This window comes from Hemicordylus capensis, chromosome 1, assembly GCF_027244095.1.
Source record: "Hemicordylus capensis ecotype Gifberg chromosome 1, rHemCap1.1.pri, whole genome shotgun sequence".
Classification (NCBI taxonomy): domain Eukaryota; kingdom Metazoa; phylum Chordata; class Lepidosauria; order Squamata; family Cordylidae; genus Hemicordylus; species Hemicordylus capensis.
Window position 1 is genome coordinate 344,984,047 of NC_069657.1, and position 14,663 is coordinate 344,998,709.

General features: G+C 41.9%; 1 protein-coding gene across 19 annotated transcripts in view; it reads right to left on the bottom strand.

The window, feature by feature from the left end:
- Positions 1 to 618: 618 nt before the first annotated feature.
- Positions 619 to 14,663, bottom strand: part of PTPRK (protein tyrosine phosphatase receptor type K) — a 630,811-nt gene continuing 616,766 nt past the window's right edge. For all 19 annotated transcript variants that reach the window (XM_053285989.1, XM_053285978.1, XM_053286049.1 and 16 more), the window contains 3 exons: positions 8,921 to 9,084; positions 5,333 to 5,468; positions 619 to 2,262 (listed from right to left, as the gene is read on the bottom strand). In XM_053285989.1, the coding sequence (XP_053141964.1) occupies positions 2,209 to 2,262; positions 5,333 to 5,468; positions 8,921 to 9,084 (354 nt within the window). In that variant the 3' untranslated portion in view covers positions 619 to 2,208. The remainder of the gene's footprint in view (positions 2,263 to 5,332; positions 5,469 to 8,920; positions 9,085 to 14,663) is intronic.

Genomic DNA, 14,663 nt, shown 5'->3' on the forward strand with positions numbered 1-14,663 from the left:
TAAAATGGAGGTGGAGTGCAAGTTTTTTTGTGTTGTTTTTTTTTACAGAACTATTTATACACTTTGTTCAACAGTCTGTTATTGAAAGTGATAAACATTACTCTCATCTGGGCAAACCTAGAACTTTATATAGGACAAACCTTTCCCCTTAGGGTGTAAAGCAAGACATTTTTACAGAATGAACTATTGTGCACAGATGGACAGGCAGTAGTGTGTATGGTGGAAATAAATATAGATTTTTAAATCTTGATAAGTCAGTTCCATAAAATGGTGGTATAGCATGCAAGCACAGATACATGCGATACAAAGGAGAAAATGAAGAAAGCAGATCTATACATAATTCCTTTATTTAAGCATAGTGCCAACAGTTCTGACCTATTGGGAACCCAGTATTGGATTGGATTTCTGATGATTTCTCCCAGTTTTTCCAATTTTAGAGCAATTCTAATATTGGAAATCCAATGTTGCACAGGCCTATTAACCTGGTGAGAGGGGCAGTTTCTATCACAAATATTGAATCTCCAGGGGAGAGTTATTCTTGACCAATAGGGTTGTGTTCTTGCTGCATAATACTTAAAAAAGGGTTTGAATAGAGTACAAGATAATTTGAAGTCAAAGTTGTATAAAATTTCTTTAATTCACTCTTACTTTACATGAGTATTTATAAGCACCTTGTCATTTACTCTTGATAAAAAAATCAACAGGACACTGGAATGGTTTTCATTAGGAAAATATGTTCAGGCTTATGAATATACATATGAAGAATGAAATAAACACATGGATATTTTGTATACCAAGACTATAGGTTGACTCTGGCTTAATTTATTCCACTTTTGCTTTGTCAAAGAGCAAAGTTGGAAACCTAGATAGCCATTGTATGAGTAAGAAGAGAAGTGCATACACAGCTGGAAATCTTTTTAACAATTTCAGTGCAGCCAATTGCCTAGATGAACTGCCACACCAATTTCAAAGGAAAAAGCAACTTGCCTGTTCAGCTAGTTGATTGACTGCAATAAAAATATCAAAACACTTCCAGCACAAGCAGGGGTAAGTAATGGTGGCATGTGCTTCTTCTCCTCCTGCCTAGAATTACAGCCTCAGTTTGTAAACATTAAAAGAAATTTAGTTATTTATGACCAACATATTTCTCAACAAACATTTCTTTCTCTGAAAGGGTATACATTTTCATCTTATTTTCTTGCTCTTAAAGAATTCAATAAAACCATTTGTTCTGTTAATGAAAATACTTCCAAATCTGTTAATGAAATTACTTCCAACATTGTGCAGGTCATAAACAAGGCCATACGTGTGTGCAGTTTCTATTTGATCCATATTATTATACTGTAAAAAAAACCAACAACCCCACATTTTGAGAATGTTTTTGATTTTGGTCCTATTTAGACCATTGGTAACCAAGCTGATTACATGAATGTCATTCACAAATATGTTCACAACAACAACAACAAAAATCACTCTACCAATATTTCCTGGGCTACCCATAAAAAGTCTCTCTCTCTCTACTTTCCCCAAAACATACAAAAAATAATCTACAAAAATCGTTTACATTTGATTTTAGCAACAACAAAAGCTTTCTGAGAAAAAATGTTTTTGTTCAGCCATCATAAAAGAAATTCAATAAATACAATGTGCTTTCTTTTCCATATAGACATATTTACACTTGAGTCTTTGGCTTATGTTTAGATTTCTTTATAAAGAATTTTGTGATAGGCCATCATTGCACATTAAAACAAAATAAGCCAGTTATCATACATATATCCCTATATCTATATCTGTAAATATATTCTTGCAACACGTAAAACCTAGAGAGACTATCAAACGGCACAGTTTTGTTTTACTTTCAGCAATTTATCAAAGAAAGAACAAAAGGGAAAGAAAATGTGTAGAAATACAGACATGCAACAGATGGTAGCTCTAGCTGGATACACAAACACTGAAAAGTCCTACCTTGGGCAGCAGCCGTGGTTCTTCTCTATTTACGTGGCACTAACTGTGTACAGGCATAAGAACAGTTCTTTTTCTTATATACAATTAAGATACACCATTTATTAAGAAAAATACTTTTGCATTTAAAAATCATATCTCGCCCTTCACTAATCTCTTCCTTCACAAGTTCAACAGCCAATGTCAAAACACAGCTTTTTATGTTTGCTAGTATTTGGTTTGCTTGATTGCATTCATCTTCTCTCATTAAGACGACTCAAGGTACTCCAGTGCAACATCGTAGCAGAAACGATATTGCTCCTAGGAGAAAAAAAACATCAAATTAGACAGCCAACTATATACCAAGAAAATATGAAAAGAGTGTTGGCATCCTTTGGAACTGAGTTATAATTTATTTTCTCAGTTGTCCAATTTTAGCTTAATGTGGTTTGTGTGTTTGGGGTGGGGTGGGTGGGTGAGGTGCATTTTATGGCCTGAAATGCAAGATAGTCTAATGATCTGTTTGCTTCCCTATGACTTGTTATGTGATTCCACCAGTTACAAAACAGACGGTTTTCATTATCAGGGTAGAAATTCATTTCCCAGTCACTGACAACATAAATTTCACATAGTCAAACAGCATTCAGCAGTTTACAAGCATCAATGTCTTAATACTACAGCAAGGGATCACTGTTTTGAGCTGCTAAACTGAATGAAACTGAAAGCCAGCTTTAGCAATTGTGATAACACTCTGTAAGGTCAAATAGATAGGAATTTGAATTTCAATGAGTTGGTAAGCAGGGATCTGGAGCTTGAAGCTTGACGGTGCAAAGATATGAATTCTAAAATATGCTTTTGTCCAAGGCACACTATCTGGAAGAAAAGAGAGAAGCAGATCCCTTCAAAGATTAATTGATAAGTCAGTGTCTCTCTCACTCCTGCTTTTTTAAAAAATTAAAGTAAAATCCCTTCATAACCCCCCCACCCCAACGTTACAACAGGCTAGAAATGAACAATTTGCAATTGTTGGCAGGAAGTGGGGAAGGCTTACTAAAAGGTTTGATTGTTCTGCTCATTCTGGTTATCTGATCATCTTAGTGAATGTAGGGCAGGTGACAATGCTACATTGGTTTTCTTGGCTTGTTGCTTCACCCAGCTGAACAGCTGCTGTGTGTGCATAAGATCAAGACAGGACACCCACATAATACATGAGTCTGAAAATACCCAGCCTTAGTCATTCAGCAACTGAACAGTAAGACTGTAATGGAATAACACTATTTATTCTTCTTTGCTAAAAATTAAATTGACAAGGTTGGAAATCCCTACACAATAACCCTGGATTTTCTAGAGAAAAGATGTCTTGATAAGTAACACTGTATGCATTTCAAAGAGTTTTTAATTACAAAAGGGAGTAAAGTAATAAATGCAACAGTGTCCTCCTAGAACAAACAACTCTGCACCCACCCAGTGCACAAAACCGAGCAGTTTAAAAATCATGCAGTCAACTACATTAGAGTATGAAAAGAGGGGACCTGTAAGGACTTGCATTGACAGCAGGGCCTTTTCCAGGCTCCGAGAGGCCAGGGCCAGAAGGTTCATTTGAGCCCCCCACTTTCTGCTCCCTAGCTGGCATACCGTGCCACTTTGTGCAAACAGTGGAATGTAACATTTGTGCACTTGTGCAAAAATATGCATTTGTGCACTTGTGCAAAAGCACTGTTGCACCAGTGCAAAAACCATGCAAATAGAGTGGAGCAACATTGTGACCATTGTATATAATGGCTGCACTGTTGTGCAATTCTGCAATTGTGAAACAGCTCTTTGCACTTGTGCAACAGCACTCCTGCACAGCTGTATAAACGTTACATTCCACCACATGCTCAACACTGCTCACTATGTCAGCCATTGCATCCTGAAATAAAATATAAGGCCAGAATCAAGACTTTGTTTATTTAGCTAATTAGTTTTACCGCCTTGAATGAAACGGATCAATTCAACACCTTCAAATGCTGATCCATACTTTGGATGCTCGTCACTCCATGTATGCAGTCCAGGACAATTGCCCCACCTCGCCAAAATCCCTAGTGGTTGGTGCAAAGGAAGGAAAAGTCCTTTGTCCCTAGTCTTTATATCCTGCTGCCCCCAGCTTTCATTTTCTTCCTATCCATAGGCACACTACACCTTCAGCTGTCTCAGGCCTCCAACATAATGTAATTTCCATGGCAGAATGGAACTGACAGAAGCTAGTGCTCCATACGTTTTATAATGTGCACAGTAGAGGCGGAAATTAGTTATAAGATGTAGATGCGAACAGTGTTTTCTTTCTTTCTTGTTTTCTATCAGAGGCGGGTTTTAAAAAAAACAAAACTCCTAATGTGGAGTTGTTTTTGTTTTTGTTTTTAAAATCTGAGCTGTCCACGTTAAATGGTCAAACTAATGCATGATAAGGTTTCAACAGTTTCAATATTTAATTTATTAATCAGTATTTCCATCCCTAGTTTAACTCTTTGCTTCCTCGGCTATTTTCCCACAGCTTTAGGAGCTGGACGTTGAGGAGATTTCCAGTAGAAAACAGCACAGAAGGAATGGGTAGATTTCCCCCTCCCGCATTGTCCTGATACAGGTCGGCACCCTTCTGTGGCTGCTTTTGATTCCAAAAAAGATAGAGAGCATTCTAAGCACAGAATTCAAAGATGTTCTTAAAGTCATGTCTAGTTTAGCTCCTAAACAATATATTTATTGTAGAATGCCAGTAAAAAATGCAAGCTTGTGCATTAAATTCAATCCACAGGTAACCTCCAGATAGTCCACTACTTACCTTTGCCTCCTAGTGGCCCTAAGGAACTTTTAGCTCCATAAATTCCCACAGCTATCTGAGGGAAGATGCAAAAACTAACAGAAATGCTCAGGTTGTACAGCCACAATGTTCTCAAGAAAGGAAGAAGTGAATATCTCCACTCTGTGCTCTCCATAGATTAACCTTTGGCTGTTAGCATTACAAGCTGCCGCCTTCTAACCACCTTCTCTTCCCTGTTATCATCATGTCAGCTATGTATCACAGAGGTTATGACAGCTGAAATGCCATGAAACCACGTTTACACAGAGATTTACCAAAGCCAAGAATGTCCAGGGATTATGAAAGAATTTGCATTTGGACAGGCAGTCACTGGATGGGAAAAAGGATGAGGTTGCTAGATCTAGACATTAAGATATTTAAATGACATTTAATTACATTCATATGTGGCTTTTTATAATTTAATTTTCACAACTGGTGCTACCGGTCAGCATGGAAAAATGTTTCCATCTAAACTATAGTTGTTTCACAATAGAATATTGTGCTTTAACTCCTTTGCTGTTCACACAAAATCATATTCCAGCTTCATGAACTTACCGGCGTTTCTACCATGTTTGGCTTACTGTTCCGTAAAGTTTTGACTGCATGAAAAACATCAATGACGTTTTGCCTTTTAAGCATTTCCACTACTATGCCTATGGCACAGAACATTCCACTTCGTCCACCACCATTCCTAAGCACAAACAGAATTAAAAAGTTCTGTCCCACAAATTTCAGAGACTTTATTTTTATGCATAATGATAAGGCAGAAAACTTCTTTGAAAAAGAGCAACCCAATGACAAAAATATATTTTCATTGTAAATATATAATGTATGAATCTGTAATTTGACAGCTGTGTGTCAAAAAAGCAATAATATCATACAAGTAATGACAAAATCCATAAACAGTAGATGAACTCCAAAAATCCAAGTTGGTGATAGAAAGTTGGATTCAAAGTAACATTTCATGGAAGTGAAACAAACACTGAATCCACTCTCATTTCCTACCAGATAATCTACTCTCAGACCACCTCAGAAACAACAAAACCCAGTGCTCCATGGGCTTGTGGTTGGTCGGAACCCTATGTGCACTACACCACCACTCGCTCTGGGCCACCCTGGTACCCCCCAAGTGGAGTTATGGGGCTGCTGAAACTGTCATTATTCCCTATGGGGAAAAGCTTAAAGACACGCAAACTTCAGAAATTCTTTAAAAATCATCCCTTTCACTAATTTCTTTGAAATCTGGGTGGTAGCAAGCACCCATTGAGGAACTACCACCTGACCCACTCTTCTGCCCCTGAAACCCCCTTCCTGCCCTGAATATGCCCCAAAGACATGCCAACTTCAGAAATCATTTAAAGATCACCCCTTTGCCCAATTTCTCTGAAATCTGGGTGGTGGCTTCCTTGCACCCATTGGGCACTACCACCCACCAAAAGCTGTTCTAGGCCACCATGGTGCCACTCCTCTCCCCCCGGCTGCTGAAATCCCCATTATTCCCTATGGGAAAAAGTTTTAAAATGTGTAAACTTCAAAAATTATTTTAAAATCACTCCTTTGCCCAATTTCTTTGAAATTTGGGTGGTAGCTTCCACCCATTGGGCACTACCACCCACCACAACCCGCTCTGGGCCACCCTGGTGCCCCCCACGTGGAGCTATAAGGCTGCTGAAATCCCCATTATTCCCTATGGGGGAAAGCTTAAAGATGCGCCAACTTCAAAAATTATTTTAAAATCACCCCTCTGCCCAGTTTCTTTGAAATTTGGGTGGTAGCTTCCACCCATTGGTCACTACCACCCACTCCATTCTTTTGCCCCTGGGACTGCTTTTCGCCTCAAATCAATTTGGATTTTAAAAATTTGGGTACAAATCATATCCAGGGTGATTCGGGGGGGGGGAGGCAGATTCGGACCCAAAACAAATCAGGGGTGATTCAATTTGGGTACAAATCAAAATGAAAAAATTGATTTGTGTACATCCCAAATGGTAAGCCTCTTTATTTTGACTTTAGCTTATTCTAGGAGCTTCAAATTCCATATTCTATGTGATTAGTCCTAGTTTGTAAATTTAAAGAGCCCCAAGCAGAAAGTGAAAAAGTATGACTACTGTTCTGTGAACTCATGTACTCATACAAGCACCAGCAGAAGGCTTCTTGCAGAGCAATGTATTGTCTGTGTGTGGAGGGGGGAGGAGGAATATTAGAACATAAGAACAGACCTGCTGGATCAGGCCCAAGGTCTAACCCAGCATCCTGTTGCACACAGTGACCCACCAGATGCCTCTGAGAAGCCCATGAGCAAGAGGTGAGGGCATGCCCTCTCTCTTGCTGTTGCTCCCCTGCAACTGGTATTTAGAAGCATCTTGCTTCTGAAGCAGGAATTGAATGAAACACAGTGAATGAAAAGTATATAAGGGTATTCTGTAGCATGTGAATACAACAAATATTTATATACTGCTTTTCAACAAAAGGCCCCAAAGAAACACAAGACAGACGCCAGCAACAGCCACTGGAGGGATGCTGTGCTGAGGATGGATAGGGGCAGTTGCTAGCCCCCTGCTAAATAAAGAGAATCACCACTTTTTAAAGGTGCCTATTTGCTCTTTTAGGAAATAAATTGTAGTGGGCATTCCAGAACCTTCAGGATGGCCACCTTGTACAATAGGCAGGGCCAACTGCTTTAGCTCCTCCTGAGGGAGGTGCCACCCTGGAAAAGCACGGAATTTCTCAACCCAGAACCATACAACAAACAATGAGCATAACTCCAATTCCAAGGGAACAGAAAGGGATAAAGGTATATACAGTAGAAGGAAACTCCATCTACTACCTCCACTAGGGGTGTGCACAAACCAGTTCAGGTTGAACCGGTTTGCCATGAACTGGTTCAACTGGTCCAATTACAAACCAAACCAGCCTTCAATAAGGCCACTGGTCCACGATCGGTCTGAACTGAGCCCAGTTCATGGTGGACTGGTTCAGTGGGCTTGTAAAGAGGGTTCTGGTGGTTGCCATTTGCACTGACACACTGACTACGGAAATGGCCTCTGTGCATGCATGGAGACCAGATCATTGCCAGAGCTGCGTCACTGTGTGTGGGCTGCTGAAGGAAGGGAGCACCACCACTCTGCAGTGGGCCAGGGCAGTAAGGAGAGAATCTTATCATCTACTTTTAAGTGTGCCTCCTCGCCGCTGCCACCCCCACCCCACCCCGCTTTTGTGAAGGCTTCCCCTTTGCTTGTAAAAGGGAATCCTCGCTGGATTCCCTTTTACCAGCCCCTGAACCAGTTTGACCCAGGTCAGCTGAATGGACCAGTTCACCTGGTTGGTTCGACCGAACTGGGTCGTAGAACTGCAGAACCTGGTTCTGTGCACACCCCTTACTCCCATATGTGTGGTGCAGGCAAAAGCCTGAAAAACAATAGCCCAGAGCACTGAAGAGGTGGGGGCAGAATGCCCTTCATTGAGTCTATGCAAACGGCAATTCACAGTAAGGAAATTTCCTTTTAAAAACTTGTAGAAGTGGAGGCCTAATCTCAGAATGTATCTTACTTGTGTGTATTTTGAAATGAAATGCAGAACACACACACATACATATACCCTTCATATAACTGGCAGTACATATCTAATATCTGCTAACTGAGCAAAGAGGCACCTTTTAAAAGAAGTCATTCTCTTTATTTAGCAAGTGGGGAGAGCAACTGGCCCTATCCATCCTCCAGTGGTTGTAGCTGGCATCTATCTTATGTTTCTTTTTAAGATTGTAAGCTCTTTGGTGACAGAGAACCATTTTATTTATACCTATGTTAACCACTTTGGGAACCTTTTTTGAAAGTAGTATATAAATATTTGACATATTCGTATTTATATGCCTTTTGAGCTAGGATGCATGTATTCAAGTGCAAAACATCAAGAGACAATTGTCTCTTGTGCGCATACTCCTATCACGTTGATTTATTAGGGAAACACATTTAGTATGCATACTGAGAATCATTGTACTGAGAATTGCTTTTGAAAAGCTCCCTACAAATTTGATTAGAGAAATATAGTCTACCACTCTTTTACCAACACATTAATCTAGTGAAATCTAATCCACAGTGCAGAAATAACTTGGTGTGCAGGGGGGAAATGCTAGATCATACTTACATGCAATGAATAATGGTTCTACCTTCCCCTTCTTCACATTCTTCTTGCCACTTTTCAACCTGAAGAATTAACTTCAAGAACGACCGTTTAGAGCCTGGCACATCCCTGTGAGATGCCCATCCCAGATACTGGAACTGTTGGACCATCAGATAACCTTCCTGAGGCTAAAGAAAATAAAGAACTCCATGTTTAAGACTGCATCTAGTGGCACTGGTTTGTTAGAAAGAGTTTAACAGTAACAGTAACCAACTAAAAAGTCACAACTGACGCAAATCCAAACTCTTCAGGAGGCTAGATATTAACTGAGAACTCTTCCCAAAACAAATAGGAATAGTGAGAAAGGGACATCATGGTTTGTTATTTTTTAAAAAGTCCTCCTCTGCAGTCTGAAATAGTGTTAATCTGGAACGGAAGCAGTCTCATGCAGACAAGTTTAGGCCATGCTTGGGGCAAAAATATCTGAAGCACAATGACATTGTTGATCTCCCTTTAAAAACATAAATGCCAGCAGCTATTTTGTTTCACATGTAGCAGTAATGCTGCTTCTTCCCCGGGCATGATGCAGGGGGCGGAGTGGCATCTTGCCTCAGTGGTAGTACAACATGCCCTCTGTAGGTTATCAGTGCATTTGGCTTGCTTGTGCAATTAGCAGTCTGGGACTGCTGCTTCATGAGTTGGCCCTGCCCTTGCTTTGGGCCTCTTTGTTGTTCAGCTCGGCAGGTTGGTTTGGTTTCCTTGGCACCTGTCCCTTTCCTACTTTCATTTTTGCTGCTGAGATCCTAGGTTTGGTATAATTTTGTATAAGTCATTACAACAGTTCCTGAATGAAACAAACCTCCATATTTATAAATAAAAACAACATAGAATAAAATAATAATGGAAACTAATATAAATGAAATAAAGAACTTTCATGGTAATGGGTAAAGGGGCAAATTATTTTTAAAAACTTGTTTTAATAATTTTGTTGTTTTTATTGTCATGTATTTTAATTTGTGACTTTTAAATATGTTAAATTTTGTAGACTGCCTAGAGATATACATATCAGGCGGGATAAAAATACAATAAATAAATAATGATAAATAAACAATAAATGAAATATTTCCATTTTAGTTTCTTTGTTTACATCTTTTGTCTGTCATTTTTAGATCTTATTTTGACTTCGATATTGGGGTTGCCCCCACCCCACAAGATGCGGCAATCTGGCCCTAAGAGGACAGGCAAGAAGCCAGCCCCCAACAAAAGAAATAAATATAAAAAACAAAATAACTATTATTACCACCACTTCCTAAACATTGTCATCTGCCCCCGCACCCTGTGATGTCCCTTCCTCTGGACACACGTACATTTTTGTTCTGTCCTGAGGCCCTGGAAAAGCAGATGAATCCTGTGGTTCAAAGCTGAATTTGTTGGGGCCAGGAAACATGATAGCCTAGGTTTACGTATGCCTTGGGATCCTTGAGGGAGCCAATAAACTTTGCTGGCTCTCTCCAGATTCCGTGCTAGCTTGACCCTCCTGTTTCTGATGTGGTTACTCTGAGTGAATATGTCCCTTTACTTCTACAGCTATTGGGCTGAACAACATCCACGTTCTTAGGTTATCCAGCCTGTGCCTCCTCTTGGTTCTCAAACTATGCCAACCCATACAGGCAACTCCTAGTTATGCTGTCCTGGGATTGCTGGCCTCCCAGTTGTGGCCCCTTCAACACAGCCAACTTCTTCATTATCTTCCTGTGATCACCAAGTGCAGGGATGGGCAGTATGCTGCTGTGTCCCGAGTCCCTCTAATTATCTTTTGGTTTCCTATCTTCTCCCAGGGTCTACTTCTCCATAATCCTGCATCGTTTGAGCCTTACTTCTGTGATGCCCTAGACTATCTATGCCCTTAGACAATTGGTGATCCTAGAAGATCATCTGTTGTGTGTGACTAAATAAAAAGTCTGGAGGAATGAATATGTAGTTCGTGATTCAAACGGAAAGATAAGGAGCACAGGAGAGTTCAGCGACAGCAGGCCAACCATGACTGGCCCACTTGCTTGCAAGTTTCTTGACCTCCTTCAGAGGCAACTTTGGGGAACTTCTTCCCTTGTTATGTACTCAAACATAATTTACCATGCATTCTCTGATTTTTGAGTCTGCTTGTTTTAATCACTTGTCCCTAAGGTCACTCCTAGAAATGCTGGCCTTGTGATCAACAGGAATTCAAAAAGGTAGTTATGCTCCTCTTTGTAAGAGATCTAGCCCCATTAATTTGTCTGGGCTGGCTGCCATTTTGTGCACCCCCCCTTTTGCAGTGATGTGGTTTATCTAGTAAAGAGTTCGCTTACATAGTCTTTTGCAGGGTGTTGAGTCCCTTTATTTCGTAGCTAAAGTTTGAGTCGGTGATTGGTCTTAAGCATGTTGTGTGGGCTAAAAAATAAGGAATTGCAGGATGGCTGGGATTTTGGTCTCCCCTTTTTATTCTGCCCCATTCTAGGTTCTTAGGGGTTCACCTCTCAGGTTTATGCCCAATAACATAGGAAGGTGCCGTATATCAAGTCAGGCCATTGGTCCGTCTAAGTCAGTATTGTCTACCCAGATGGGCAGTGGCTTCTAGGGATGTGCACAAAACCACCTGGCCCAGTTCGGTTTTGGCCTCCTTCAACCACCCCCTGGTTTGATCTGGGGGGGGGTTGACGAGCAATTTTAAAAAATGTGTGTCGGGGTATTTTAAACTTAGGTGGTGGTGGTGGGTCCATGGAGGTTCCCCCTTCTCCCTCCGGCCTCCTGGGGAGTTAAAACTTGGCCGGTTCAGGCACCTTCGGCCCTTTCTGCGCCTATTCCCTGGTGCAGTGGCCATTTCTGAGGCCGCCGCGCTTGTGCAGTGGGACCCTGTGCGGCCAAGTCATGACCCAGGCCATGTAGTGTTCTACTGCGCAGGCACAGTAGCCTCCAAAATAGGAAGCCAGCGGGGGGAGGAGGAAACCTCCATGGACCCAACCCCCCGCTACCTTGGAGAAGCTCCTGGAGGAAATAAGTTTAATTTTTTTAAATTGCTTGTCGAACCCCACCAGGGGTTTGGTTTGGGGTTGAGCCAAACCAAGGGGGGTGTTGGCTTGAGCCCGAACCTTTGAATCAAAGCAGTTCAACATCAAACTGGTTAAGTTTTGAACCTGTTTGCACACTCCTAGTGTGCATTCCTAGTGGCTTATCCAAGGTTACAGGCAAGAGTCTCTCTCAGCCCTATCTTGGAGATGCCAGGGAGGGAAGATGGAACCTTCTGCATGCAAATATGCAGGTGCTCTTCCCAGAGCAGTCCCATTCCCTAAGGAGAATATCTAAGAAGGCTCTGAGTTTCATCTCATATCCAAGGGATATCCAAGCGATATGGATCAGCACTGATGCCATCCTGCTCCATCTGGTTGCTGTGCACATATAGTGTGGCACTGTGCCAGTGGTGCAATGATTGGCAAATATGGCATTAAGTCTGCATTTTGGCTGTTCCCCATCCATCCTGATTACTTCGAGCTTCTGGGTTTTTCTTTTAAGGCTTGTTGTATAAGAACTTTCAAATGCATTTCTTTACCTTGTTGATAGAACTGCCTGAGGGTGTTTGGTCAGCACCCCCAGTCTGGGCAACCGCTACACTATACCTGTCTCTAGACAACAGAGTTTAGAGCAATGGGAGACTCACGTCCTGCAGGGACAGCAAGGTGGAAGGCAAGAGGGTTGCAGAGGTTAGTGAAAAGATAAGATGCCCATGAGACAGGTGTCTTGGTGGACTCAGCTCCCTACACTTGCTAGGGATGCTGGCTGGAAGGGCACATGGACCGATCCAGGTAGTGATTTGAGGCTCTTTTGAGGTGGCAGCATGAACATGGTCTTGCTGAAGTCCTTGTTGTAATGGAGTCCCAGGTAGGATGGAAAGAGGAACACAAAGATGTCTTGCAGTTGGAGTCCCCAGTGTAAAGCATAAGGGAGAACACTGGGTCATGGGGTCAGGAGTACTTTTATCCGAAAATGTGCCTTGGAGGCATATTTCTTTTGTCATACTTTGCTGAATAGAAGAGCCCAGACGGGCTGACATGGAATGCATTGTGTTTGATCGTCCTTCCTGGGTAGGGCAGGGTGTGAATAGCTTATTCTATGCAAGGCTGATTGTAATGAAAACTAGAGTATACAGGTGTGTCAAAGAATACCCTGTGTTGAGACTGATTCTCCCAATAATTCTATCAAAAATTTTTGATAGGCACACTCTCAGAATTATGTCACTGGCTCACACCCCTTTTGTGATGGAGACTGCTACTGCATTTGTCTTATCTGCTCCCCCTTCCTAGCCTAATTGCTTCATTAGCAACGGGTGCTATGTCTCTTGTGAGAGGATGAGGGGAGTTTTAGAGTTCATCCTAAGTCCAAAATAATCTCAGATGTCAGATAACTCACAATAGCTAGTTCTGGCGTCTGCTTAGCCAGGCCCCCACATAGGGAGAAGAGGTGTGAAGCTAATCTCTTTGCAATTTGTGTTACTTGCAGCCAAAATCTAGGGGTGACCAGACCTCTGCCAACTAAGTGACATGTCCCCATGTATAACATAAACTGGGAGCTCACATTACATAGGAACATAGGAAGCTGCCATATACTAAGTCAGACCAATGGTCTATCTAGCTCAGTATTGTCTACACAGACTGGCAGCGGTTTCTCCAAGGTTGCAGGCAGGAGTCTCTCTCAGCCCTATCTTGGAGAAGCCAGGGAAGGAATTTGGAACCTTCTGCTCTTCCCAGAGCGGCTCCATCCCCTGAGGGGAATATCTTACAGTGCTTACATGTGGTCTCCCATTCAAATGCAACCAGGGTGGACCCTGCTTAGCTAAGGGAACAAGTCATGCTTGCTACCACAAGACAGGCTCTCCTGCAAAGCCGGCTTAGAGGCAAGGGGGGGGGCACTGTGACTCTTCACCCTCCCTGCAGCTGCAGCCAGCCACCACCACATCCGCCAACACCAATGGTGCAGCCAGCAGCACCACTGAGGTACAGCTCCTGAGCATAGCAAAAGTGCAATCTCCAAGCCTGGAGATGCAACTGTAAACAGGAAGGCTTCTGAGAGCTGGGCAGAATAAGCTCAGCTAGAACAACCTTATGTTCTGCTTTTGAGCATTTCAGCTTAAGGCCAGAGTGGGTTATCAAGGACTGCTTAGACAGCAAATCTGTCTTTCTCTGCCTGAACCATTTCCTTTTTGCTGGTTCTGGAGACTTGATCAAATGCGCTGCTTTGAGTCATGAGTTTGAGTACCTTTCAAGGTTCTGGGTGTCATCTAGGTGCATGAAAGAACTTAATGCTTTACCACTTGCCTTTCTTTCTGGGGTACAGAATTTTTCACTGTCTCTCAGCTATGTGGGCTTCTGCTTCCAGAGCTTATTGAGCTATGCAGTTGGCTGCTTGTTTTCAGTTTTTAAATGTAAATAGAATGAGAAGGTCCAGATGATTATCTGTCACCTGAAGTTCACTTGCAAGACTGTGGCTTTCTGCATCTCCTATGCAATCCTACACAGGGTATCATCACTTCTCATCATCTCCTCCATGTCACCAGAGAGTAGAGAGTCAATTTGCAAATTTCAGCTTGATTTCCTGAGGGTTTACAATGATAAATCATTTTGGAGAGCTGATTTGCTTCTCAGTGCTGAGCTGCAAGTCATTCCAATGATGGGTTAGAAGTTTTGGGGACATTGGTATGCCTAGACTTGCCCAACTGATTGGGGCACCCAGAATG